This window comes from Protopterus annectens, chromosome 10.part0 (assembly GCF_019279795.1).
Source record: "Protopterus annectens isolate FY-2018-M chromosome 10.part0, PAN1.0, whole genome shotgun sequence".
Taxonomy (NCBI): domain Eukaryota; kingdom Metazoa; phylum Chordata; order Ceratodontiformes; family Protopteridae; genus Protopterus; species Protopterus annectens.
Window position 1 is genome coordinate 158,634,821 of NC_056744.1, and position 27,160 is coordinate 158,661,980.

Below are 27,160 nucleotides of genomic sequence, written 5' to 3' on the forward strand. Positions count from 1 at the left end.
TTGCATGTGGGAGTATAGGACATGATGCAAGGAATGGTGAAGTGAACCAAAAGTTTATAAATGTAAGAAACTAGGACATGGGGGGTGAAATGTAACGGAATTAAGAGATGAGGTAGATTCAGACACAATAGAGTAAGTAGTGGAACAAAGTAAAAAGGATAAAGTTATGGAAAAGAAGTTAGAAGCAGTAGAAATGGATAAAAAGGATAGCAGTGCTACAGATAAAGAACAAATAATACAAAAAGACAGAGCAAAGGAAGACTTAAATATAGAAAATATTGAAGAAGAAAAGTCAGGGTTAAGTGATTGGGGTGATGTTAAATGGAATATAGTTAAACAAAAAGAAATTCTAGTGGCGAAAGGGTGAGAGAAAGGAAAAGGAAGAATACAGAATACCTCAACAAAAGGAAAGGATGAAGATATATCACTTAGGGGAGAGTTAAGTGTAAAGTTCTATCATTAAATGTGAATACTTTTAAGAAGTTGGAGCAAAGAATAGGTATTTCGGAGTGGTGTAAAAAGTTAGATAGTGGTGTTATTATATTAGAAGGCATTAGGTTTTGTCAAAATTAGAAAGATATCAAACAGAAGTGTGGCGCAGTAAAATGCTATATGGAATTTCAGGAAAGAGACTTGCTCATGAATTGTTATACTATGTAAGAATACAATAAAATTGTTAGCTGTTACGTTTGTTACAAGAGGTAGAATTACTGTTAATGACATAAGATGGATGGAACATGTTATTAGAATTACTGCAATATACGCATATGTAATCAAAAGGAGACAGATGAGATGTTTAGAAAGATAATTCAATATGTAGCGGTTAATATGGAGATAATTGTAGCAAGGGGATTTTAATTGTAATTTAAGACAACAAAACAAGAAGGTATCTGATGTTGAATTAGCAAAGGACATTATAAAATATGAACAGTTAAAAATGTGGAATCTAGACACTTGGACATATAGAAGAGGAGAAAAATGAACAGAAACTGACTTTTTTTTTTTTTAGTGTCAGAAAGTTTAGTTAAACAAGGAGTACTACTGATAGGATTTTCAGTTCATAGGACAATTTGGATTATAGTAAAAGAAAAAAGAAGTTATGTACTCACCATAACATTCCATGTTTGTTGTCCAGTATCTCGCCTTCAGTCTTGCTGGTTGGGTTCGGAGCTGAAACTCGGCTCCGACTTGGCCATATACTTAAGCTTGACAGCTTCTACTGGCTCGAGGCTGAGTCCTATCCCATGGTGCTTAGCAGCTGTTCCCCAGATCTCATTTGAGGGAGAAAGGTTCCTATGATATATTCAATATCCAAAAGGATAAATTATGAAACATACTGTCATAAAAATAACAAAAAAAGGTAAGAAGGGAATCAGACCTCCAGGAGGGGGATGGCTGGGAGGGACAGAAGACTGAAGGTGAGATACTGGACAACAAACATGGAACATCATGGTGAGTACATAACTTCTTTATGTTATGTTTTCCCATCTTGCCTTCATTCTTGCTGGTGGGGCAGATTCCCCAGCACCTTTTTCTTGGGTGGCTCAAGGTAATAAACTCTTCAAGACAGTGGAACCAAACAATGCCCTGTTCCAGGAGGTCACATCTACTTTGTAATGAGTAATAAAGGTATGAGGGTTAGCCCATGTAGCGGCAGCACAAATTGAATCCAATGGAAGTCTGGATTGAAAGGCAATGGAGGTAGATACCGCTCTAGTTGAATGCCCTTTGATTTCCCTGGTGGTTCTTTATTGTAGGAATCATAGACATATGTGATGGTCTCAGTAAGCCATTTGGACAAGATAACTTTTGAGATTGCCAAACCTTTTTTATTTTCTGAATAGGAGACAAACAATTGGTCTGAATTTCTGAATTCTTTGGTCCTATGTAAGGAAAAAACACTGGCAATTCTATATTTTGGTTTAAATTCACTTGAGAACAAACTTTCGGTAAGAAGGAAGGATTTGTTCTGAGGAAGACCCTATATTTGTGGAAGATCAAATAAGGTGGATGGATAGACAAGGCTTGCAACTCTGATACTCTCCTGGCTGAAGTAATTGCTCTCAGGAAGAGTGTTTTCCAAGATAAAAATTTAAATGAACAAGATGATGCTGGTTCAAAAGGGGGCAGGATCAAAGATGATAATACTAGATTGAGGTCCCAAGGAGGAGGAGGTCCTCTGAAGGGTGGTTTTAACAGAAAGGTACCCTTGTGGAAAGCTTTGCATAGTCTATGGGACATTAGACCAGATCCTGATTCTCCCACATGATAATTAGAAATAGCAGCTAACTGAACTTGAATAGTGTCTGCCGCTGCTCCTTGATTAAAGATTTCTGTCAAAAATTCCAGAATTGCATGGATAGATGCTGTAAAGGGCTCTATATGTTTTTGTTAGCCCAATAAGAGAACCTCTTCCATTTGCTTGCATAGTTTCCTAGTTGCTTGTGCGAGGAGACTAGAATGTGAAGAACTGCAGGGGATAATTCCAGAAGCCTGGCTAAGATCAGAAATGGAGAAGCCAAGCTATCAGCTTGAGGGTGTGAAGGGCAGGATCAAGCATTCCTGACTGATGTGTCAGAAGATCTGGCACTGGGTCCAGGATCCATGGGTCCTCCTGAAGGTGGGGCCAAAGAAAAGGGGACCAAATCTGACAAGGCCAGTAAAGCGCAATGAGAATTAACCTGTGACTCAACAACTTTGCTTTCTGGATAACCTTTGGAATCAAGGGAAAGGGGGGAAAGACATAAAGAAGTCCCAGGGGCCAATCATGAACCAGTGCATCCCTCGGTGACTCTTCCGGAGGGGGGATTAGGGCAAAGTAGTTGCTGCATTTGGTACTGAAAGGAGTGGCGATGAGGTTGCAGCAAGGCTGGCCCCATTTGCGAAAAATTCAATTTGCAACTTCCTGATTGAAGGACCACTCATGAGGTATGAGAATCGCTCTGGTTAGCCTGTCTGCTATAATGTTGGATTTCCCTGGGAAGTGCATTGTTGTCAGAAAGCGTTTAGAAGATATCGCCCCATTGCCAAACTCTCTGGGTCTCTCGACATAGGGGGTAGGTTTCTTGATGTACCATACCACCAACATATTGTCTGTCTGAATTGCAATAGTCCCCGTGGGAAGAGAGTTCTGAAATGCCTGCAATGCCAGAAGCACCGCCCTCATCTCTAGGACATTGATATGCAAATGGTACTCATAATCTTTCCAAACCCCTTGGACCGTATGTCCCAGATAATGCCCCCCCCCCCAATCTGGGACGCATCCATGGTTACTGTAGTGACAGGTTGAAGGGAGTACAAATGGCCTGTCCATTGTTAGATGAGTGGACTGAACCCAACAAAGTAGGTCCTTCCTGCAGGAGTGTGTTATGAGGATCTCGTGAGACATGGGTAACTCTTGTATGGACCATTGAGGAAAGAGTAGCCACTGCAATATTTGCATGTGAAGTCATGCCATGGGAAGTAATGTTATTATCACTGACATAGATCCTAGGACTTTGAGGACAAATCTTGCCTGCACTCTTTTCTTGTTGAGTCAGATAAGCACTTGACTACATAATGTCTGGATCCTTTCTTGAGGTAGCTTTGCCAACATGTCATTTGCATTTAAATCTGCACCAATAAATGTAATACACTGTGATGGCAACAAGGCAGATTTTTCTGCATTTATAGTAATGCCAAGTTTTAAGAGATGGATGGTGTAGTCTCTTGCTTTGATTAGTAGCTGCTTGGTGGTGGCAGTTAGGAACCAGTTGTCTAAGTATGGAAACACCTGGAATCCCAGATATCTCAGATGAGCCGTGACTACTGCCATGCATTTGGTAAACACCATGGGGACTGTGGTGAGTCCAAAGGGCAGAGCTCTGAACGGGTAATTACTGGTTCTCAGTTGGAAGTGTAGAAATCTTCTTGTGCACCTGTCCATCTTTATGTGGTAGTATGCGTCCTGAAGATCTAATGAGCACATCCAATTGTCTTTTCCCAGAAACGGGAGTATAGACTGCAGTGTTACCATCCAGAACTTTGATTTTTTTCACAGACTTGTTTAGTCTGCTGAGATCCAGTATGGGTCTTCAGTCCCCTGTCTTTTTTGGAACTAAAAAGAACCTTGAGTAAACTCCGGATCCTAGTTGGTCTGTGGGGACTTCTTGGATGACTTTTTTTCTAGCAAAGTTTGGATTTCTAGTGTTGCTTGATCCCCTTTGACCGGGTGGAATGTCTGGGATAAACTTTGGCAGATGAGGTGGACAGTAAAAGGGAATGTTGTATCCTCTGGATATAATGGACTGTACCCATTTGTCTTGAGTCAAATTTAGCCAGGCTTCTGGGTACAGCGATAGTCTCCCCCCGACTGCCTCCAGAGGTGGACAGGTGGGCGTCCTTTCAGGAGTGCTGGAAGGGCCTACCACAGAATGCATCTCTGTTGCCCTGGTTATGCGGACCCCCTCTGCCATGTGGACAGCATCTTCCATTATTTCCTCCTCTGCCCCTGGGGGAAGGATCACCACGAGTGTCAGATAAGGCTCCTTTGAACTTAAAGAACTATATTTTTCTGCTCTTTTGACCTTTAGGATAAGGTTAGGTAGGGGCAGAAAAATGGACTCCAACGGCAGACAGAGTCTTACCATCTTGTTGGCTGGTGAGAGTTTCTTTCACTTTAGGCCTGAACAATGACGAGCCATCAAAGGGAGTGTTAATAAAGGAAGATCGGAAGGGTTCAGCAAACTCACAAAAGCGCATCCAGGAATGTCTATGAAGAGCTATTCCTGTGCCTGCTGCCCTGCTCGCTGTCTCGGCTGCATAAGATATGAGGTGCATGGAGGAGTTAGAGATGGAGGTTATGGTTGCAAGCTGGGAATTAACTTTATCAGATAAGTCCTGGGGTGTAGCACCTTGCAGGGTATCTCCTAGCTCTTTTAGCAGATCCCTCTGAAGTTGCATGAAATGTGACAAATAATTCAGTGATCGCAAGGTAAAGGCCGCTGAGGAGAAAATACCCTTCCCATATCTGTCCATCGTATGAGAATCCTTGTTCGCTGGATGGACAGATACAAAAGTTCAGCTAACTCCTTCTTTGTGGCCACTGCCACCACTATTGCACCTACAGGAACCCCTTTTGTTAAATACTGTCTATCTTCTAGGAGTGTAATGAATTTATTAGGCCTCCTCTGAATGGGATCCACTGAGTCTGGAGAGTCCCACACCTTTCGACTCACCAAACCCAGGAGTGGGTCTAAAGGTGGAGACACTCAAGAGGTGGAGGGGTGAGAGCCAAATGCCTCCAGGTATAACGACTCATCTTCAGAAGGGGAAAGGGACTTTCAGCCACCCATCTGCTTAAGGATCTCCAGGATGTCTGAAAAGGAGACCTCCTCAAAGGGTGACCATGGGGATCCTTCTGAATCCTCTAAGTCAGTCTCAGAAGTGACAGACTCAGGGGAGTCTATGTGCTTCCTCTTACACACTCGGGGGGATGCTTCGGGGAGGTATCGAAAGAGGAGGATCCACACATTGTGGCTTCCTGGGGCACTGGCTCTCTACTCTGTGAGTGGAAGAGAGGCTGGAGCCAAAGGTGGAGCAAACTAAGTGGAGAGCACACTCCGCATCACCTCAAAGGCACCACGGTCCTGGGCCAAAAGAGTCTCTGGCCCCGAGAGGCCGGAGATCTCTGCAGCACTGAGGAGGGTGGCTCCAAGGCTGATGTGGGAGCTGAACTCACCTGAGCCGAGGTGCCGAGTGGGAGAGCTGGTTCCGACAAGGGTCCGACTCGACTCTTCCCCCCTGAGCTGACCAGGGAGTGTTGGCCCCCAGGTCCCTCGATGGATGAAAACATCGAGGAAACTGGAGCAGACATCGGAGCAGAGATAGTAGTGATTACTGGCTCCAGCAGTTCCAGCACAACAACTTCCATAGTCTCTGGCTTTAAACTTGTTTGAGTCGGAGGAGGAAAAGTCGTAGTTGGGGGTACTGTTGTCAGCTCCATGATCTAATGGGCTGGGCTTGAGAGAATTTCTGCTAGGGCTCAAGTCCGAAGCAAACTCTTCACTGCCCACTCCATGTCATCATCTGATGGCCTGGAGAATTTAGAGGAATGACTCAAGATTTGTGGCTACCTACCACTGACGGTGGTAAAGGAGATAGTGGCACCGAGTGAAGAGGTTCCAAGGATGGTGACCGACTCCTTTTTCGGCTCCGCAACGGATCCAATGACGCAGATGGAAACAAGAGAGAACTATGTTTTTCTGGCCCGACAACTTTCAGAGCTGAGGAAGTAGCAAGTTTGGTGCTGCTTGTCAGCTCAGACACCACAGCCGATGAAGCAGCCTTTTTAATTGCATCCAATTTTGTAGTCTGATTTCCTTCATCCACTTTTAATAGGCCCCTTAAGATGAGCTTATTCCTCCTCTCCTGCAAGACCCTGCTGCTAAAACTATGGCAGATAGAGCAGGAATCTTGGAGATGGAGTGGTCCCAGACAGTACACACAACTAATGCGTCCGTCAGTAATGGATATTTTTTGAGTGCAGGAATCGCACTTTTTAAATCCTGACTTGTGTTCTTTAGCTGGTTCTTTAGACATGACTAGCTATAAGGAAAAAAACACTCTATATCCGTAACAAAAAATTATATCCTTAACACAGTAATGGAAAGAGAAAGATAGTAAGACAGGAAGGTATCTCTATATATATATATATATATATATATATATATATATATATATATATTTATTTTTTTTTTTTTATAAGAGAAAGATAGTAAGACAGGAAGGTATATGAGACACCTCTAACTTAAATGGTGACACCTAAGAGGGGAAAAGAAGGAAGAGAAGGGACAATAATCCTAAAACTAAAATGGATTCTTAAGGAGACAACAAGGCCCAAAGAAAAAACAGCCACAAAGGGAAAATTACAGAGTTTAAGAGAAAAAAATAGCACAAGGCTATTACGATAAAACTAGTAAGTTATAAGAGATAATAATAAGAAGGTAACTGGTATAAAAATATAAAATATAAAATTTTACAAGCCTGAGCCAGTGAAGACAATCCCAAAGCTTCAAGTGGCAAATGGGATCTGGGGAACAGCCGCTAAGCACCATGGGATAGGACTCAGCCTCGAGTCAGTAGAAGCTCTTGAGCTTTAGTATATGGCTGAGTCGGAGCCAGATTTCAGCTCTGAACCCAACCAGCAAGAATGAAGGAGAGATGGGACAACTTAACATCATTGATTATATAAAAATAGGGAAAGGTATAAAAAGAATAAATGAAGGGAAATGGGATGTTACAGGGAGAAAAAATGTTATGAAATTATCTCAAGATCATGTACAGATGAGAGAATTTTATAAAGACTGGTCAGAATGGTGGTTACATTTCAAACTGAAATATAAAAATATTGTATGACATAGACAAAGAGAAAATATATGGGAAAAATAAAGTATATGAATATAAGTAATGATATGATCGATTGTTTAGAGATGAATAATGAAAATTCCTTTATTAAGGAACAGAAACTATATGAGTTGAATAAGAAAAAAATAAAACATCTACTGCATAAACAAAGGTATTTTTGAAAGGAAAAAAGAAGAAATTACACCATATTTAAGTAAAATAATTAAAGAGAATGATAGTGTAATGAGAGAGTGGATGGGGCACCCTAAATTCTTACCAGTGATAGTACCCACAACCTTCCTGGACATGGGCAGTTATTGCTAAATGCAATCGTAGATATTGACTAGCATATCTATGGTATTACACTTGGATGACTTGGCTAGGCTTGAAATGACCTTCAGGTTGATAGTCTAATAAACTCATATGATCCTATACGAAAAATGAAAGATTTTTCAGGTAAAATGCGTAATACATAGGAAGAGATTATGAATATAGTAAAAAAACATATTAGGACATTATTTAAAGAGCAGAGAACAAAGACATGGAACTGGAAGGTATGTGCTTTTTTTCTGACGTGGACAATAAGGAATTAGATAAAGAAATAAATGTATAAGAACTAGAACAGGTGTTAAGAGTACTGAATTTAGATTCAGCTGCTGGACCACATAGAATAGAATATAGGCTGTATAAAAATTTGACTATAGAGCAAAAAAAATGGTTGAATAAAGGTTTTATGTATAAAGAGCTATGTAGAGGTGTTGTCCCTCTCCATGTAAATATACTGATATTAAGTGTATTTAAATATTTCTATGTACAAGTCTAAGTCATTTGTATTTTTGACAATTTTATTTTCAATTAGTAGCAGCTATGTTTATGTTAATCTTTGATATTGTGTGGTTTTGCATGTAATGGAGTTTTTCTCCCCAGGCCTCCACTGAAAATGGGCTTTTGCCCAGTCAGACCTTCCTGGTAAACAAATGTCAAATAAATAAATAAATGCATACATACATAAATAAAATCAGAGAAGGGAGAGATACAAAAGGATGGAAGAAAGAGTAGATAATGTAAATGAACATGTGTTTGGTATAAAGGTAAAAGGGTTCAAGATTTATTAATAATTAGGAAATTAGTAGATGATATAATAGATAGCAATGTTCTGGCAAAAATTATGATAAGAGATTTAAGCAAAGCTTTTGATTCAATTTATCATTCAGTATTACAGGATATATTTGATGTATATAATATAAACAAAAAGATTAAAAGTGTGAATTTCAGCATATAACTATAATATAGTGAAGATTATGATAAATGGATGGTTGAGGGAAGATATACAGTTAGAAAAGGGTATTATACAAGGTTGTCTATTGACTGGACATGGAGTGGTACATTATTTGTATTAGTAATGCATGTAATATCTACATATATGAATAAGCAGATGGATGTTATGAGTTATATTTCTAAGGAAAGGATAAAAATGCCTATTTTGTTAAATTGTGCAGATAATATTATTATAACAAAAATGCAGGGAGTATGGATGTAGTGATAAAACTAATGCAAGGGATTATTCAGGTAATAAGTTTTATATTAAATAAAGACAAGAGTCACAGTTTGGGGTTCGAGGGGAGTACTGGTAGAGTTAAATGTAATATACAAATTAAAATTCTTGGAATTAACTTTGGAAAATAAGAAGTGATAAAATTAAAAGGAAAGAGAAAATTAAACAAATGTATGTGTTCCGGAAGTCTTTTATGTTTTCATTTTATAAAAAAGTTTATTTAATTCTATTTTGTTATCTAGAATTACTTATTTAGCAGGGGTTTTCTGTATTCCTTTGAAGTTAGAAAAATAAATGTATAATCTTATATTCTTCTTTTGGGGGGATCGAGATTGAACCCTGTTTACATGTGAAAAAAGATAAAGGTGGATTGAGGTTAATTAACCCTACAGTGTAAAATGGCTTCTTTGAACCTATATAAAATAATGAAATGTCTAAGTGACAATAAGGTTTCTTTATTAACAAAAATATTAAGTTTGAAGTATAAAACAGAATGGTTATTATTTTTTCAGTTATAAAAAAAGAAGAATGTGTTGTAATAAGGAAACAGAAAATTATCAAGATACAATTATCTTGTGGAAAATAAATGTACAAGAAATTGAAAATGAAAGAAAAGAATAGTATAATAAAATTAAGGAAAATATTATAGGATATATCCATGGAAAGATTTAAATATAGAAAAAAAGAATGCTATAACTGCAAGAATGGCAAGATGCAAGGGAATCATAGTGTTAAGATTTTTATAGTGTTGACTATACAAAAATTATCTGTAAAGGTGAATATGCCTTATAAAAGTAGGAAAAGATAGAGTTTGTTTGTATTGTGGTGGCTTTGAAACTAGTATATAGGTTTTTTTTAAATGTAAAAGAAACAAAATGTTATGGGAAAAGATTCTATATAAGAAATATGTGGAAGGATTTAAAGATGTGTACAATTTAAATATGGATATGATTGAATCTGGGTTTTATAAAAACAAAAGTAAAAAGGAGGTTGAAAAAAATTGATAAAAATGTTTTATATATTATGGCAAATTTGGAAACAGGGAGTGAAAGAAATCATGTTTAATGAAAAATGGAATTTGGAGATGATATTAAAAAAGATAATGTTTTGGCTGTGAAATTCTACTGGAGATCAAAACAGTAACAATTTAGTGTTTTTTGTATGTACTGGATGAAGGAACTGAAGAAGGAAAGACGTGGACTTACAGTTTAGAAATATTGTATATAGTACAAATAATAGAAACTATGTATATATAATGTAAATAAGGTGAATGTAAATGATGATGATTGTTGTAAATAATTACGATTGTTTTAATAAAGGACCCCTAACCCAGCCACTGGAGATGCACAACCCAGCCACTGGAGATGTACAAGCCAGTGTGTATTTTCGTACTGGTCCCAAGCCCGGATAAATGGGGAGTGTAACATCAGGAAGGGCATTTGGTGTAAAACTTTTGCCAAATGAGATATGTGGACAATACAGATTTCCATACTGGATCGGTCGAGGCAGGGTACTGTTGGCTGAAGCACAAGATGATACACAGCAAGATGAAGAGGACAGGAAGAAATGGAAACAGATGAGCCACTGTGCTGACCCCTAAAGGGAACAGCTGAAAGAAGAAGTTGTTTTAATAAAGGACCCCTACTATTTTTGATCGGAATCGTGGGATCTTTTACATCCACCTAAACTACCACCAACTCTGGCAGATGGGGTCTCAACTTAACATCTCATCCAAAGGACAGCACATTCAGGGTGCAGCACCCCTTTATGCTGCACTGCAGTGTCAGCAATTAATTTACCTGGTGTGGTAATAGAACCCACAGCTTTATGAACCAAAGTTCTACCAGTTGTGCCACTGACCAACATTCTTCTGTGCCCTCCATTCCATCAAACTTTCTGTATGTACTCTTTTAGATATTACAGGGGCATTGTACACTCCCTTTACATGTTAGTGGCATGACTGTCTCCCAGTTATACATTTTCACACTGAGTTTTTGCTTCAAGTATGGGTTTTTTACATTTCAGATACCTTAGATTTTATTTACATGTTTGTTTTCCAGATAATTTAGCACAAGAAACTTTATTCAGGGGCAGTCTTTTTGCTCAGAATCATTCAGCATGCAAACAGTAGTTAAACAAATCAAAGCCAAGACTAAAGGATGACACCTTTAGCAGGCCTTTACCAGCAGTTGTTTGAATATGCTATATGTAGTCTCACCCTTCAGTGCACCCAAGTCTTAAGCCTCCAAATAACCACAGTATTACACAAACTGTTATTTATGCAGGGATGTGGAAGGTCATAACTGTATGACAAAAGATGCACTCTGCTAGTACATTGGCGTCTTGTCTGTTGTTCTATCTGAAGTTCAAAACTTGGTATTGTAGATCCTAAGACTTGTGAAGGGGTCATCAAACTGCAAAACTTGTTGAAAATCAAATGCACCCCCACACCCCTGAACTTACGTCTGAGATTACCTTTGAGGAGAAAGAATTTTCAGAGATACAGAGATCTTGAGTTTATCCCCCCTCAATTGCACTGATCCTTATTGTTATGAAGGGCACAGTTACCCATCTTGAACATTCAGTGGAAAGCCATCCTTGGTAGTGGAGCTTACATGCACATTTATAATTTAACATTTCTGGAAGCAATAAAAGAAGCTACACATGATCATGTAGCACACAATTACTTGCAATGGGGCCTGCAGGCAAAGTGCTATGAATTAAATAAATAGGAGTTACATAAACAAGCTTGAACATGACTGTTTAAATTTTATTTTGAGCAAAGCCAAAATATAAACCACGTAAAACATCAAGAACCCTGACTGCATAGCACTCTTTATGGGGAATGGAAAATTATTCAAAGAAAACTGTGTATAAATAGCTATCACTTAAAGACATAAATGTTAACCATCAGTGAGTAAATTGATGTGCAAACAGCACAAGAATACTGGATTCTTTCAGCAATACCTGTTTAAATGCAACCCTTTCATTGCATAATAATGCATACTTACAAAAGTATCTACAAAAATGGTAGACGTTGAAGTTTCTTAAGCACTGTAAAATTTTCAGTAATTCCATACAAACCTTTTCAGTAAATTATATGCTAGAACACATAAAAGAGTTAAAAGATAAATCTTAATTTGGAATACATAGCCATATACATATTTGTTTGACTTTATTAGGAATACTTACAAATATGCTAAAAGATTGGCTTTTAATACATCAAAGGAGAAGCATTTTTTGAAAGATGATTTCAAATGTATTCCATTATGACAGTATAATATTAGTGTATTGTACTTCAGAACATAATATAACTTAAGATTAGATATATTATCACATGCTTCACTTAAATGACAGAAGTGGATGCAAACAGATAAAACAAATGGACAGTCTTACCCATATGCAAACTTAGCACAATGCAGATGTTTAGCAGAGCAATGTGAAAGGACATGTAAACCACACACTGAAGACAATACAAAACTAACCCATATAGAGCACAAACTCCAAACCTCCCATATGGGGGCTGTAGCCCCTACTTTAGACAACCATCTCTAAGACAACAAGAAAATGGAGGAATTGCATAATTCTCTGATGTAACAATTACTGATGAAAAGTATTACTTCTCTGTCCTTTCAAAGCAACAACCCTTCCCTGTAGCGTTGAGGAGTTGCAGTTTGAGCTATTACTAATGGAAAGGGTTATTCTACTCTCTTGTCAGAGATAAAGCACTTTCTGTACCACCAGAGAATTGCAACTTGAGCAACTGCAATTCCCATACAATACCACTTGGCCTACTGTGTTTTAACAAGTACAGATAATTTTGTTTTTTCCTATAATATACTACATGTACACACAATATGACATTGTACAGATCTGCTTTTTCTTTCAGTTTCTTCTTTTCACTCAATCAAAAGCAAACAAAATATTTTTTTTTTTTAATTCAAAAATATACATCTAAGACATAGTTAAACTTGGGTAGGAACTAACCAAGCTAGGTAGGATCAGCACAAACCATAAAGAGGAATTGCTTGTCACATATCCTATTCCTGTACAGATCAAAACTCTTACTAATTTAGCAGTATAATTAACTAAACACTCTTCACCATTTTGGGCAACCAACCATGTATCACATATATATAGCTGCAGAAGTGTCACCAGAAGGTTTAACAGTCAATCTGTTTGGCAATAAGCTTTCCTTTGTGAAACTGAACAATTGTTTATTTCAGGGATCATATATTTGTGTGACTTTCTATAGGGCTATATGGTTGTACTGTATGAGGTGGCCAAGTGCAAGATCGTGTTTTAGTGTGTTTAGGGAATATGCTCTTTCCCCACTGTAGCGCAACCTCAGAGTTGGTTTAAAGTACCAGGGGTTCGAGCTGGATCATGGTCAAATGAGGCCCTAGGCAGGGTAGTGAATCAGAGGCCCCCAAAACCCAACCCCATTGTCCCCATCACCCCAGCATTCCTACTCAGCAGCCACTTAGTGTACATACTATTTTCTTCTCTACTTCTGCAATGACTACATTTATTTGGATTTAATTTAAAACTTTTATTTCAAATTTTATAGCACAAACACTGACAGCCATTTGGAAATGCTAAAACAATATAGTTTCATAATGAAAACAGACTTAGTATGAACAACGGTAAACTTCTTTATCATTGAAACTGCAATGAAACCCACATTCATAGAAAAAGCATCTGGCCAGTGGTAGATTAAATTTCATTCAAACCACAGGCCTCTGCACACATTTTTATGACGATGCATAAATGCATTTGTTCTTTGATTCACTTTTCTAATTGTATTACAATATATTCTTTAATACAGTACCGCATTTTAAGTTTGTAGTTTTGAATGTTTTTTCAGTAAGCAGTGAAACAAAAACATATGAACCAATAATGACAAAACTACTCATTTCAGAACATGCCAACCACAAAAGGCCACTGAAACTGTTATAGTTATAATCCACCAATATGTACAAATGAAGAGGCTGCTGCTAGCAAACAACTTTGCTTTTCAGTGTTTCATCTACCAATTCAGTGTCTGCTGCCCTTGTAGAATAAAATTGCCTATGTTACTTTGAAAAAAAAATTGGTGTGCTGGTGATATACAATAGGGATGGCTGACAAACAGATAACAAGTTCATAGTTAGTAGGTATCTCATCCAAAGGATGACACAATCAGGAGTAGTGCACTTTGCAACCTTTTTCCTTTTCAGTTGGAGATTCACCTCACGAAGTGTGGAAGTTCTTCCATTCCCCCAAATACTCCACATGCGAGAGGTTGCTTCTGTCCAGGATGATTATTCCATATTTGAGCTATTACAATTCTTCTCTCCAGAATGATTACAAAAAAACTGCACAGGTTCTGCCCTCCAGGATGAGGATGATTACAGAAAAAATGCCCCCTGGGATGATTACAGACAGAAAACACAAGCACCTTTTCAGGTATATCACTGAGGATTCCAATCAGTCAGTAATATTAGTTTCATAGTTATACTTGCTCATAAAATACCTACTATCCCTTTTATTTTTTTATTTTTTATTAGTCGCGTCTCAGGAGCATTGTCTGGTTAAGTGACTTGCTCAGAGTCACACAGCAGACAAATGGAGTTAGAAAGAGTCAAACACTGCAACCTTGAGTATAGCAAGCAGCTCATTAAGGGCTTAAACCCTTAATCCACTATACTAACTGCCAGACCTTCTTTCATTTAATTATTTTCTGATAAATCAGTGAGGATAACAGCCAGTTAGTAATGCTAATTATTAGCATTTCATAGCTGTTGTTCAGAAAACACATTTCAAGGTAATTAGTGTTGTCTGGTACTTAAGGCCCTGCGCTACTAATGAACTCCATCCTGTACTTTGTTCCAGTCAAAAGTACTAGGTTTGAATCCTTCCAAACTTCATTTGCCTATTGAGTGCCTTTGAGCATATCACTCAGACAGCACCCTTGGGTCATCCCCTAAAAGGGACACTTTGTACACTGTGTTTACCTGGTTAGGAAACAGAAAAGAAAAGAAAATGACAGTTAAAAATTGGGCCTTTTTTGCCATTGTTATTTTTGGCTTTGACCAGAATTCGTAAGCAAATAAGCTGAAAGGTACTTTTTGTCCATTCCTTGTAAATTCTGTGGCTTTTTTTAAAATGTTGTAGAGTGCAGCCATTAAATAATTGCAGGCACGATTTTCAGACTTTGAATCCTTCAGAAAATACTTGCTAATGTAAAGCTTTTTATTCAAGAAACTTTCCAAGTATACAAGAGAAACAAAACGGTTCCTGATTGTTGGTTCTTTGTCTCTGATTTGAGCTAAGATGTTAAGAAGGCAGAGAAGAATTGCACTGGGTTATACCATATAGTTTTGATAGTAGCAACATGAGATATATTTCTTACCCATTACTTATGAATGCATTCACTCACTTGTTCTCAAGCAGCTACCTGAGGTGTACAGTCCTGTAAGTGGCTATAATTGATGTTTTTGTGTGTGTGTGTGTGTGTGTGGGGGGGGGGGGGTGGATAAATACTTGATTCCTGCAACTCACAGTAGTTATGGTATAAAGGGATAAAGGAAAGAAATGATTGCAGTAAACAGGACCATCATCATATGAGCCATGTTCTTTGGGTACGATCTTTAGTTTCCTTGTTTTTTTTTTGACTGCTGACAGTCTGTTTATTATCTGGCTGGGAAAAAAACTGGACATTGTGAAGTATATAAGTTTATTGTTAACATTTTAACTGTGAATACATTTTTAATTAACCTTGTTTTTTTTGCAGATGTGCAAGTGTGGAATGTACTGTGTTGGATTACAACAGTCTCTCTGGTACTCTGTGCAGATGAGTAAGGCTATGAGCTGCTTCTGTAGTGCAGGGTTTGAGTTTCTAAGTCTCCATTTGTCTACTATGTGACTCATGTCAAGTCCTTCACAAGACAGTGCTCCTAAGCTGCTCCTGAAAAGGGACGCTTGCATCCAGTGGGCTGTCCCAAGCTATTAGCAAAAGCATTACGCATCTGTTTTTTGAATTACTATGCTCTTCACATAGACGCTAATTAGTACTTCACTATATGCTGTTTGGTAATGAGTCCCAGCATTTTAGTGGGTTTGCTAGATGTATTTACAATAAATGTGAATTTCAAGGGAAGACAGGTATAGTTACTCATGCTAAGTCTATTTTCAGCGTGACACAGCAAATGGCTTGTGTGTTTTTGCTGTAAACGTTGAAATAATAGTTTTTAATGAAATCCACATCTCTGTGATTATTGTAAAAGTAAAAAAATAAATACTATGCACACTGACAGATTTAAACAGTTTTATGATAAATGAGGAGAGACAGCCTAATATGGCTGTGGGAGGAGAGAGGGCACATTATATTACCTTTCCTAGGGCCTCAGTTGAGAATAATCTCACTCTGCCTTTGTTAGAGAGCAGTTTCTGAAAAATAAACAATCAGTACCAGCCTTCATTCCAGCAACCTTTTTCCACTGAGTCACAACTGTGACAAAGTATGATCCTTTTATTAATCGATAACAAGTTGAATCAAAATCACTCAGCTAATGGTACATTATTTCTGCTGCACACAACATCAATATATAGTCCTCCTCAATGCTTACTGATCTGTTTGGAAAAAAAAACCAGTCCTGGGTGCTACCTTAGTTTTCACAAATTCCAAACAGTCAATGCTTTATTCAGCTTTTAAAATATCATGGTTCTGCATATGATGCCTCCTTTTTTATCTTCAAAACTCACCAACCTCTGCTCAATGTACATGACTTTGCTGTTTAGCTCTGTTGACTTACTCAGTCTCCTATAGGCTTAACTCCACTGAATTACTCAGTCTACTACAGGTTACTGTCGGGTGATCTTTCTGTGGCATAGAAGGCATCCTCAGACCCATCTCCGATGGACCTCATAAATGCAAAAAGAAACCACCAGGTACACTAAATCTAAGGACCTAAACTTTGCCAGCAACATAATAAAACTTACCAGAGAGACTGATATGTGTCTCAAAGGATCCCAATCCATACAAAGCAGAGTTCATCCTTGAAACAAAACCTTTGTCATTGGATGGGAAATTGTAAATTCACCATCAGTCTGACCCCCAATGCCCTGGATGGACAGAGACTGAGAATGTTGTGTCTTTCGGCTTTTCCCGGTTAGGGGTCACCACAGTGGAACTCTGGTCCGCTAATCATTGGCAGTAGATTTTTACGTGCCGAGTTGCCAGCCCTGCCGCACAACCTTCAACGAAGGTATGCCCATTCACACATGTCTCCACACAGAAGATGCTCTAGCTGAGAATCGAACGGGACAACGTCTTGCTGTGAGGCGACAACGCTACCGCAGCACCACCACCGCAGTATGGACAGAGACTGAGAATGAATTAACTAATTCCAAACTAACATACCCCCCCAAATAACCCTAAGCTACCTCCTTACTAATATACCCCCACCATATAGGCATCCAATGTACTCGAGGACAAAACTGGTTTGAGTCGAATGGCTAAGTGGTTGATAGCCTAGAACAAATTTATGAACTTATTTCTTATGCTTGCCATTCTCTGTTGTGGTGGCAATATCAGGCTATATTGTTCTTTCACAAACTCAGCCTGAAATCATCACCTGACACCAACTGCTTCACATAATGACTCCACAAATGTACAACCACTTTCATTTGTTGTTATGCAGCTTCCAGAGCACAGTCTGCATCTGTTTTCTAAAGCCACGCTAAGGAGCAGCAACTGCTTTCTTCACTAGATGGTGGCCCCACATCCATAAATTACCTCTCACGTTATTTTTGATCTTCAGTCTCTTCTTCATTGTTCTCAAATCAGATGAATTGTGCACACAGCCAATAATTACAACAGTTTTACAACAAATTGTGTTGAAAACTCTCTTTAAATGCACAAACGAAATTTAATGTACTTTAATTCTGTTCAGTAGCTGAAAGGAGTGACCAGCCTCGTGAAGCACCATGAAACTTCCCCAAACAAAATAATTTTATCATTCAAAATGACATATGATTTCCTGCCCATCAGCAGTAGATATGATTCTTCTGTCCATTAACCTACTTACTTGATATTTTACATTACGTGACACATTACTTTATAATGATATACGATTTCCTTCAAACTGGCAATATATATGACTCTCCTGCCCATTGCTCTTCAAACTACTACAAAAATGCTACCTAAATAAAACCTGACTCTGCTCCTGCACTACCCAGGCTGAACTAGTCCCTGCCTCTTAACACCACCAACATACCTTGACAAAGTTCAGAGAGAAAGAATTAATAAAATATATTTCTTAGACAAATATCAAACATATTTTTGCTTAGGCTATATTATCAAGTCATCACTGTTCCACAGAAGGGTACTCAGTGTGTTTAATGTCTTTTCTATGAACTGCAACTTGTAAATACAGTCTATTGACAATGTTCTTTTTCAGCTTTTACACCTGACTAAATATTTGCCATACACATGTACAGGTTTTCACTATATGAGCTGAAACTGAATTTTTACTTAATTAATATGTCATTCTTCTGTATTAGGCTTTGCAATAACTTTATTTAACTATAATCATATTATGTCAATGCTTTTTCTCTGGCCCTCCACTGAAAATTGAGCATTATCTCATTTGGACTTTTCTGGTAAAGAAATGTCAAATAAATTATAAAGTAGTATTTAGATATACTGAAACTCTCATCGGCTGAAGAATGTCATATGACCAAGGTATACCACTGGAAAACATACATATGAATACAAAACATTTACTTAGAAAAAAATGAAGCATTAAAATACATCTGGGCCCACTACCTAACAAGCAAGACAGAAAAGGTGAAGCGCTTGCCATTTGCTTGTTTCTCATATTGTTAGTGTACTTGTGAAAATGCAAAAGAAGAAGGTAGCACCCCCACCACCACTTAGTGACTTGCACTTTTTCATGCCTTTGTAATAAGTCCCCAGACTAACTCATTTATTACCACCATTGCAGAACAATGGTGGAATAAATGAGTTAGTCTGGTGGCATAAAATAAGTTTGTCCCCAGACTAACTCACTTATTACCATCATTATTCTGCAATTCCTGAAAGGACTTTAGAATAGTACAATCAAATGGGTAGATTACTAACCTTTGGAAACATCTCATACACACACACACACACACACACACACACACACACACACACACACACACACACACACACACACACACACACACACAGACACACACACACACAGACAGGCACAGACAGACAGACACACACACACACACACAGACAGACACACAGACACACACACACACACAGACACACAGACAGACACAGACAGACACACAGACACACAGACACACACACACACAGACACACAGACACACACACACACACACACACACAGACACACAGACACACACACACACACACACACACACACACACACACACACACACACAGACACACACAGACACACACAGACACACACACACACACACACACACACACACACAGACACACAGACACACACACACACACACACACACACACACACACAGATACACACAGACACACAGACAGACACAGACAGATAGACAGACAGACACACACACACACACACACACACACACACAGACACACACAGACAGACACACAGACACAGACACACACACACACACACACACACACACACACACACACACACACACACACAGGCAGGCATACACACACACACACACACACACACACACACACACACACACACACACACACACACACACAGCACTTCCTACTTTTTATCATTCAATTCCAGTATGAAGTACTGCATCAGCATGCTCCTGGTTTGAACCAGGATCACAGTCAAGGCATCATGGCTTTCAGGGTAGTTATTACACTGAGCAGCCAACCTGCACAACCAGAATAGCTATTTGATCACAAGTGCACAGGTAATGACAACTAAAGCATTTGAATGGAGGGCAGTTAATTCAGTGCAAAACAAGTGCGTAAAGAATGCATACCTAACAGAAATGTGTTCACCTTCCAGTCACCAGTAGTGAGGAAAAGTCCATTAGATCCTATTCACATGAATGATGATGACAAAGATGGATGTAAAGAGCAGGACATTGATTAAAATACCTGAGATTGATGGGGAAGGTGCACTTGGAGTTCCATATCCATAGTCATTGACTGCAATCACTCGAAAATCATACGTCACACCTTGTTTCAGGATGTCTATGCTGAAAGTATATGATGTCACCTCTTTTGGAATATCCTTTATAAGAATATCCCAAAGTCCTTCATCTGAAAAATAAAAATGAAAAACATTATTCAAAAAAATGATCCATGAAGAAACAAAATGACCACAGAATCCTCAAGGCATAAAAAGAGCTGTCATGCAAGTATCTTTCTAGTGAGCTCTGTTGTTAAACTACATGTCATGTTGTACATCTCCAGTCCTTTATTTGCCAGCCAATCTATTAATAAAGGAGTTACAATTGTGGCAGGGTAAACTAGAAGGAGGGAATAAGGAATGCCCCTGTCAAATTCCGGTAGTGAGTATGAATACGACCTCAGGTCTCCACTGAAACAAAGCCATTGGCCTAGTGGGACTAACCAGGTCAATAAAGTAAGTAAGTAAATAAATAAATAAAAAGATGGTCAGAAGAAACCTGAAAAATTAGCATGATATGGCAAGTCAAGATCAAGTTAAAATGCAATGCAAAGTCAGACACATGAAGTAAAGAATCATCATATGTGATGACACAATTATGGCACGTGTGATAAGTAATCAGTATAGGGTTTACTAGAAAGAAAACCAGCTACAACTCAGATTCACAAAGCCTACAGAAAATCTCCTCCCCTCACTGACTGCTTTGGTGCCCACTAAAAAAAGGCAAATACTTTTCTAAGAACCCTACACCAAAATGCTTAAAATTGTTTAGAACTGGTTCACAGAAAGAACATATTTAAGAGATAATGACAACTTCAAATGAGACTATACTTTTGTTAGGTACCATAGCAATAAATGTTTGGGTAGTGAAATGTAAATGCATAATTATGATGAATCTGCAGATTACTCAGTAAGTAAGAAATGGACTGACCAGGTGTGACACTCCTTATCTGGCTTAAAAATCCTTGTTTATATTTGTTATAACACACTTTAATGGTCAGCATGCACTATTGTGCATCTGAAAAGTCTGACTGACCTGAAAAGGTTAACTCAGAACATCATATATAAAAATCTGTACACTATGGTCCAGACAGCATAATGACCTAAGCTATTAAATGTCTGGACAGGTCACTGAAGCTCTTAGAAGGTGTTGTGTATAAGGTATAGTGTGAATAGATATACTTATCATAATAGTAATGTGGGTACTGTAACAGTAAACAAGAATAGTTGGGGCTTCCTGTTCAGAGTTTTAGAGTTGCTTGACACACTTATAAGGCCGCATCTGGTAAAACACCTTTTTTATGTATATAATACCTACTGGCAATTATGACTGCAGTAAGCTATTAACCTTAATTACACTACAATACAAACAGAGTAGCAAGCATCTGTGAAAAGTTTAAGAAGAGTTCCAGTTAATTACACAGTCCTACAAGTAGCTGGAAGGAAGGTTGTTAGATTTACAGTACAGAGCTCTAATGCTAAAGAGCTAGCTATAGAGATCTGTGAGTCATGTGTACACTGTTCTTCTAGGGAAGTCTCAGTTTGAATATACAAGATATCAGTAGGGTTACGCCACATATGCAGTGTCTATGTGTAATTTATTATGGTTCTATTTTGTGTGACAGTAGAGAGATATTATGCTTTGAACTGAGGAAAATGTGCTAGAAGTGAATAAATGCTTTTGATATCAGCGGTTTGTGTTTGGAAATACAGTCTAGCAGTTCACAGAGGGAATTAAGGCTATAAGCTATTAATTAGCTACTTCCTGTAGTCCAGAGTTTCATTTTCTCTCAACCTCCATTTACCTAATGTGTGATTCTGAGCAAACCATTTAACCAAACAGTCCTCTGGGACAATTAGGAAGTTGTGATAGTCTCCTTGGGAGTCTCCTACCAATAAATAAAAAAAAAAACATTTTAGATGAAAAATACCCCAACTGCAGCTCCTCTGGAATTCTCCTAATGTGTGGACTTTCATCAGAAAACTGGAAGATTTTTATCCAAAAATTGTTTATTTCTGATTGTGTGACACAAGCCAAATAAAGTGTGTTACATTTCTGTATGTTTCTATGGAAGAAACCTTAAAGGTATTTAACTCTTTCACTAAGGTAGCGTTGTCGCCTCACAGTAAGACGCTGTCCGGTTCGATTCTCAGCTAGAGCGTCTTCTGTGTGGAGACATGCGTGAATGGGCATACCTTCGTTGAAGGTTCTGCGTCAGGCCTGGCAAGCCGGTACGTTAGCGGACCGGAGTTCCGCTGTGGCAACCCCTAACCGGGAAAAGCCGAAAGACACAAACAAACAAACTTTTTCCTGAAAAGGAGAAAGATAAAGTGATGGCAGTTAGACAAAAGCAAAGTAACTTTTGTGGATCAAGAAAAAATTGACACTATAGATGTTTATGTTTCTAGGCTGAAGAATACAACCAATCTGTGCATCTGGTGAGTTGCATGATTCATTAGTAAGAGTTAGGATGGTTTGCTTAATCAGAAATAATGAAACAGACAGGCTTTTATGAAAAGCAGATTGGGATTTGTCTAAAGCCACGGATTTGTATAAAACCAGTGCAATTATTTGTATACACTTCAAAGAATTAACTGAGGAAAAGGATGTGTGTATGATCAAATAAGTCCAATAAAAAATCAAATTTGAAAAATAAAAAAAAGAGGATATGTTGCAAGAGTAATAGATATATTTGACTTCTACTGTTGTCATCCTGCTTCAGTTGCATTTTAGGGCTTTATTGTATGAAGACATTCACTTCTTATGCACCAAACATCTCATTTTCATGCTGTCCAGTTCCTGCGAACATATTATTTTTCCCATTTACCCACAGGAAAATCTCTTTTTCTAGCTGAGATTCTTCTTTCCATGCTTACAGCTACACCATCTGCAATAAGTTGTGTTGTTGTGTCTTTTGGCTTTTCCCGGTTAGGGGTCGCCACAGCGGAACTCCAGTCCGCTAATGATTGGTAGTTGATTTTTACATGCCGAGTTACCAGCCCTGACGCACAACCTTCAACGAAGGTATGCCCATTCACGCATGTCTCCACGCAGAAGACGCTCTAGCTGAGAATCGAACCGAACAGCGTCTTACTGTGAGGCGACAATGCTACCGCAGCACCATCACCACCGTTACACCATCTGCAATAAGTATGAATTAAAATTGCATGAGCATTTTTGTGGACTACATTTTGAAGCTGATATGACTCTCATTTTCATAGGAGGTTACTAAACTAATGTCCCTAGGGCCTTTACAAAGATGGAGTCTACACAACCGCTCAAGCAATTTTAATTTTCTTATGGATAAATGGGTAAAATAATATTATTATAACCCTCAGTTGGCTTGGGCATAAACTGTTTGTTATTCATTTTTGCTTTTGTCAGTCCAGTCCTAAACATTTTCACCATCCTCATGAAAAAAGCAAAGGATAAATACACTAACAGGTGCAAAAACACTGTCAAAACTAGTAATAGTAATAAAGATTTTTATGAAACATACTGTGGGTAGAATATATTTTCCATATCCTAAACTGACAATCCAGTCATAAAATTTGTGTGATAATGACATTTATTTTTCTGCTCCTCTCTCAACTGATGGTTTAACTAGCTGGTGCATAAGAAAAGACAGAGAAAAGACAGGAAAATTATTTTCTTTGAAATTAAGTTGCTTTGCTATCCTAACTGTTTTTGCATTGCCTGTTACTACTGTTTACTGTTTTAGGCATTTGGAGCTGTTTTATGCATTGTCTGTAATACCACCTTGTCTTATTTTGCTGGTTGTAATTTAGCCATTCTGAGTTGTTCTGTTTTGTTTAATAATGGTTTCTCATATATAAATCACTGCTTTGAGTGAATGTCCTTGTTTGGACTGGCAACCATCTTAGTAAAAGCTGTAAGTCCTCTAAGTGAGACTTTGGTACAGATTACACCTAGCTTTTACTGGTTCTTTTGTTTTGTTTGTTTTTTTCTCTTATATTTACCGCATGGTGTGGACTGAGTGCCATAGAGCGGCAGAGGCATTTCCATAGCGGGCGTTACATGCAATTATACAACGACCCCCCATTAATATTCAAAACGTGCACGCTGATTGGTCAGCGTGCACGTTGTGAATCAGTTATAGTAATGGAAAAAGGTCCGGTCACGCAGACTTTTTCCATTACTGTAACTCTTTTTTTTTTTTTTTTACGGCAAGTGAGAACGCAAGGTCTCCGTTGCTTCACACTGTCTCGCTATGTTAAACGAGTTTAACATAGCGAGACAGCTTTAAAAAAGCAATGGAGATTATCTTGCTTTCTCCGTTGCTTTTTTCAAAACTGTCTCGTATATTAAATGGGTTTAACATAGCGAGACAGCTTTAAAAAAGCAATGGATATTCTCTGTTGCTTTTTTAAAGCTGTCTCGCTATGTTAAACTCATTTAACATAGCAAAACAGTTTTTAAAAAGCAACGGAGATCTTGCTTTCTCCTTTGCTTTTGCCCACAGCTCTGATGTACTGCGTAGGCATGCACAGTACATCAAAACTGCCGCAGAATACCAGACAGCTGCGGAAGGGCAGCAAAGAGGCATTATACAATGCCATTATTTAAGAAAAGTAATTTTTTTTTCTTAAATAATGTCATTGTATAATAGCAATAACCCACTTCTGGGTGTGGGTAATGCTGGATTTACCCACGGTTGGCTTTGTTTGGCCACTCGGGCTTTGCCCTCATGACCAAACCATGCCAACCGTGGGCAAATCCAGCATTATCCACACCCAGGCGTGGGTTATTGCTATAGTATAATTCTCTTTACTTGCACTACAGGAAGGACACCTTCTTATAACATCAGTGAGTTACTTATCTATTTGTGCTTTGTCTAAACTGCTTGTGCTGAGTTAAACAAACTTGTTAGCTGCACTGATCTGTACAGCCTGAGTACCAGTTGCACAGTGCAGCATGAGCTCACTCTAAACATACAAGCAGTCCAACAAACCTTTACAGGTGTAACATTTCCTCAGTCTCTCTTTAGATCCTCACTTATTTTAAATCTAGCAACACTGGTCATTCATGGGGAGTCAACACACAAACTCCTCCTCTATTGCCAGCCTTACAACACATGAAATCCTGAGGCAGTGTGATTACTGATAATGAACCCAAAGGACTCTGTCTTGAGAGGTTAATATACATAACTTGGAAGCATCCTTCTCTCAGTCAGCTACATGCAATGAGCGTAATAATTTCTTAACCCCTCCTGCACCTAGGCAACATCCACAGACTACAAACTCTAAGCCATCTTATGCTGACGCCATTAGAAGATCTCGACCTTCTCCTCTTAGGACTGCAAAGACTAGGCATCAGCCTAAACCCAAAACTATATCTAATGCATGCAATCTAGCATCAGCAGGTTATATCCAGCATACAGCTCACTCTGACACTATAGGAAATATAGACAGTAACAGTGGTCACATAAGTGGCATGTAAAAGCCCTTATCACAGCAAGACCAAGCTAATTCATCTATCAATGTCCTAGTTCTAGGCGACTCCATGGTTAGAGACACAAATGTTTCACTCACCAGGTTGAGCAAGACAGGGTAACAGTTAGTTTTCTCTCAGGTGCCAACATATGTAATGTCACTAAGACCTCGAGTTCTTTCATCCCTGTTACACATGCAAATTGAACATTGCACACATGGGAATGAATGACACTAAACCACTGTTGTTAGGAAACCCTTTTATACAGCCAGAATAATTACTAGGGGCATATCCTTTTAATCCAAGGAATTCAACTCCCACCTCAACTGCTCCCTTGCTAGACCAATAATAGAATATAGCACCCCTTTGGTATGTACTTGGATAGGTATATGTTGCAGCTCGAGAAACTGTAGCATTTTCTTAACAAAAAATTAAGGGCATGACCTCCTTTGAGTTACACTCTCAGTCTTTTTCATTTCCTGACAACTATTGAGAGATCTCTACCTCACATACACAACCTTGAGACTTCCAGTCCTCTGTACTCTCTAACACATCCACAAAAACCAACACCACCTTAAACACCTGCTCAAGTGACCTAAATTTCCACAGAAACATAAACAGGACTTCTTGGCAGGATAGATATCTTTCACAGAGAATGCCTATTTTATGGAGCAGACTTACCTTACAGGTTAGGCAGAATAACTCCAGAATAGCTAAGGTTAACCAGGATGACTGGATGGGAAATTATAAAATTATTGACCCTCCCCCTGCTAAAAGAAGCCATAACTAGGTTGGGATCCAGTATTAATTCATGTTTTGGTAAATGGGTGGGATTGTTGGCTGGGCAACAAATAGTCCACTGAATCAACAGCCTAGTATGAACCTATGGACCTATAAACCTTTCCACCGGAACAACCAGCCTATGTAATGCTGTCATCCTTGGAACTCCTTTAAAGCAGGACTGCAAGAACCCCATCCCAATAGAAATTTTAGTTTCTAGGGAGGTATCAATAACGTACATATTACGAAAAAATCTTCCACTTTATATATATATTCAGCAGTGATCCTAAATCTTTAGCCCAGTGATGTGACTTGTCAGACCCAGGAAGTGCAAGTGGGTAGTTTAGTGTACAATTTCGTATTTACAGGACAAAGGTTTATTAGAATTTCATAACCTTAACTCAGTGTTTTACTGCAAGAAATTTTTGATGAAACTGACTAGCCAGACAGGTGTGTTATTACTCATAATTGAGAGTCTGGGACTTATTACCTACAATGTTCTTCTGTTGCTTTTATGTTGCTAATTCCCTAACCCTTGCTATGAGTATATTGGGAGATGAAGCCTCTTTCAGGAAATAAGTTTTTGCTGATTGTGCCATCCCCACTTAACTAATGATTCCCCAGCCCATGACTCTCGCACATGCCTACAATGTACCAACAGAATTAGTGTTAAGCTTTACAGTATATATTCGAATTCGCTCTTATGCACTTTCGGCATTCTGGTTTTCAGCTTCATAGTCTCGGGTTACTGAATTTTGAGATTTCAGTAATTTGAGATTATGAAGTGAAACTATATATATATATATATATATATATATATATATATATATATAT

At 38.4% G+C, this 27,160-nt stretch overlaps 1 protein-coding gene across 1 annotated transcript in view; it reads right to left on the reverse strand.

The window, feature by feature from the left end:
* The window catches only part of SDK2 (sidekick cell adhesion molecule 2), a 1,526,639-nt gene that overhangs the window by 89,904 nt on the left and 1,409,575 nt on the right, over nucleotides 1–27,160 (reverse strand). The window contains exon 40 of the mRNA XM_044085131.1: nucleotides 20,061–20,225. Within this exon, the coding sequence (XP_043941066.1) occupies nucleotides 20,061–20,225 (165 nt within the window). The remainder of the gene's footprint in view (nucleotides 1–20,060; nucleotides 20,226–27,160) is intronic.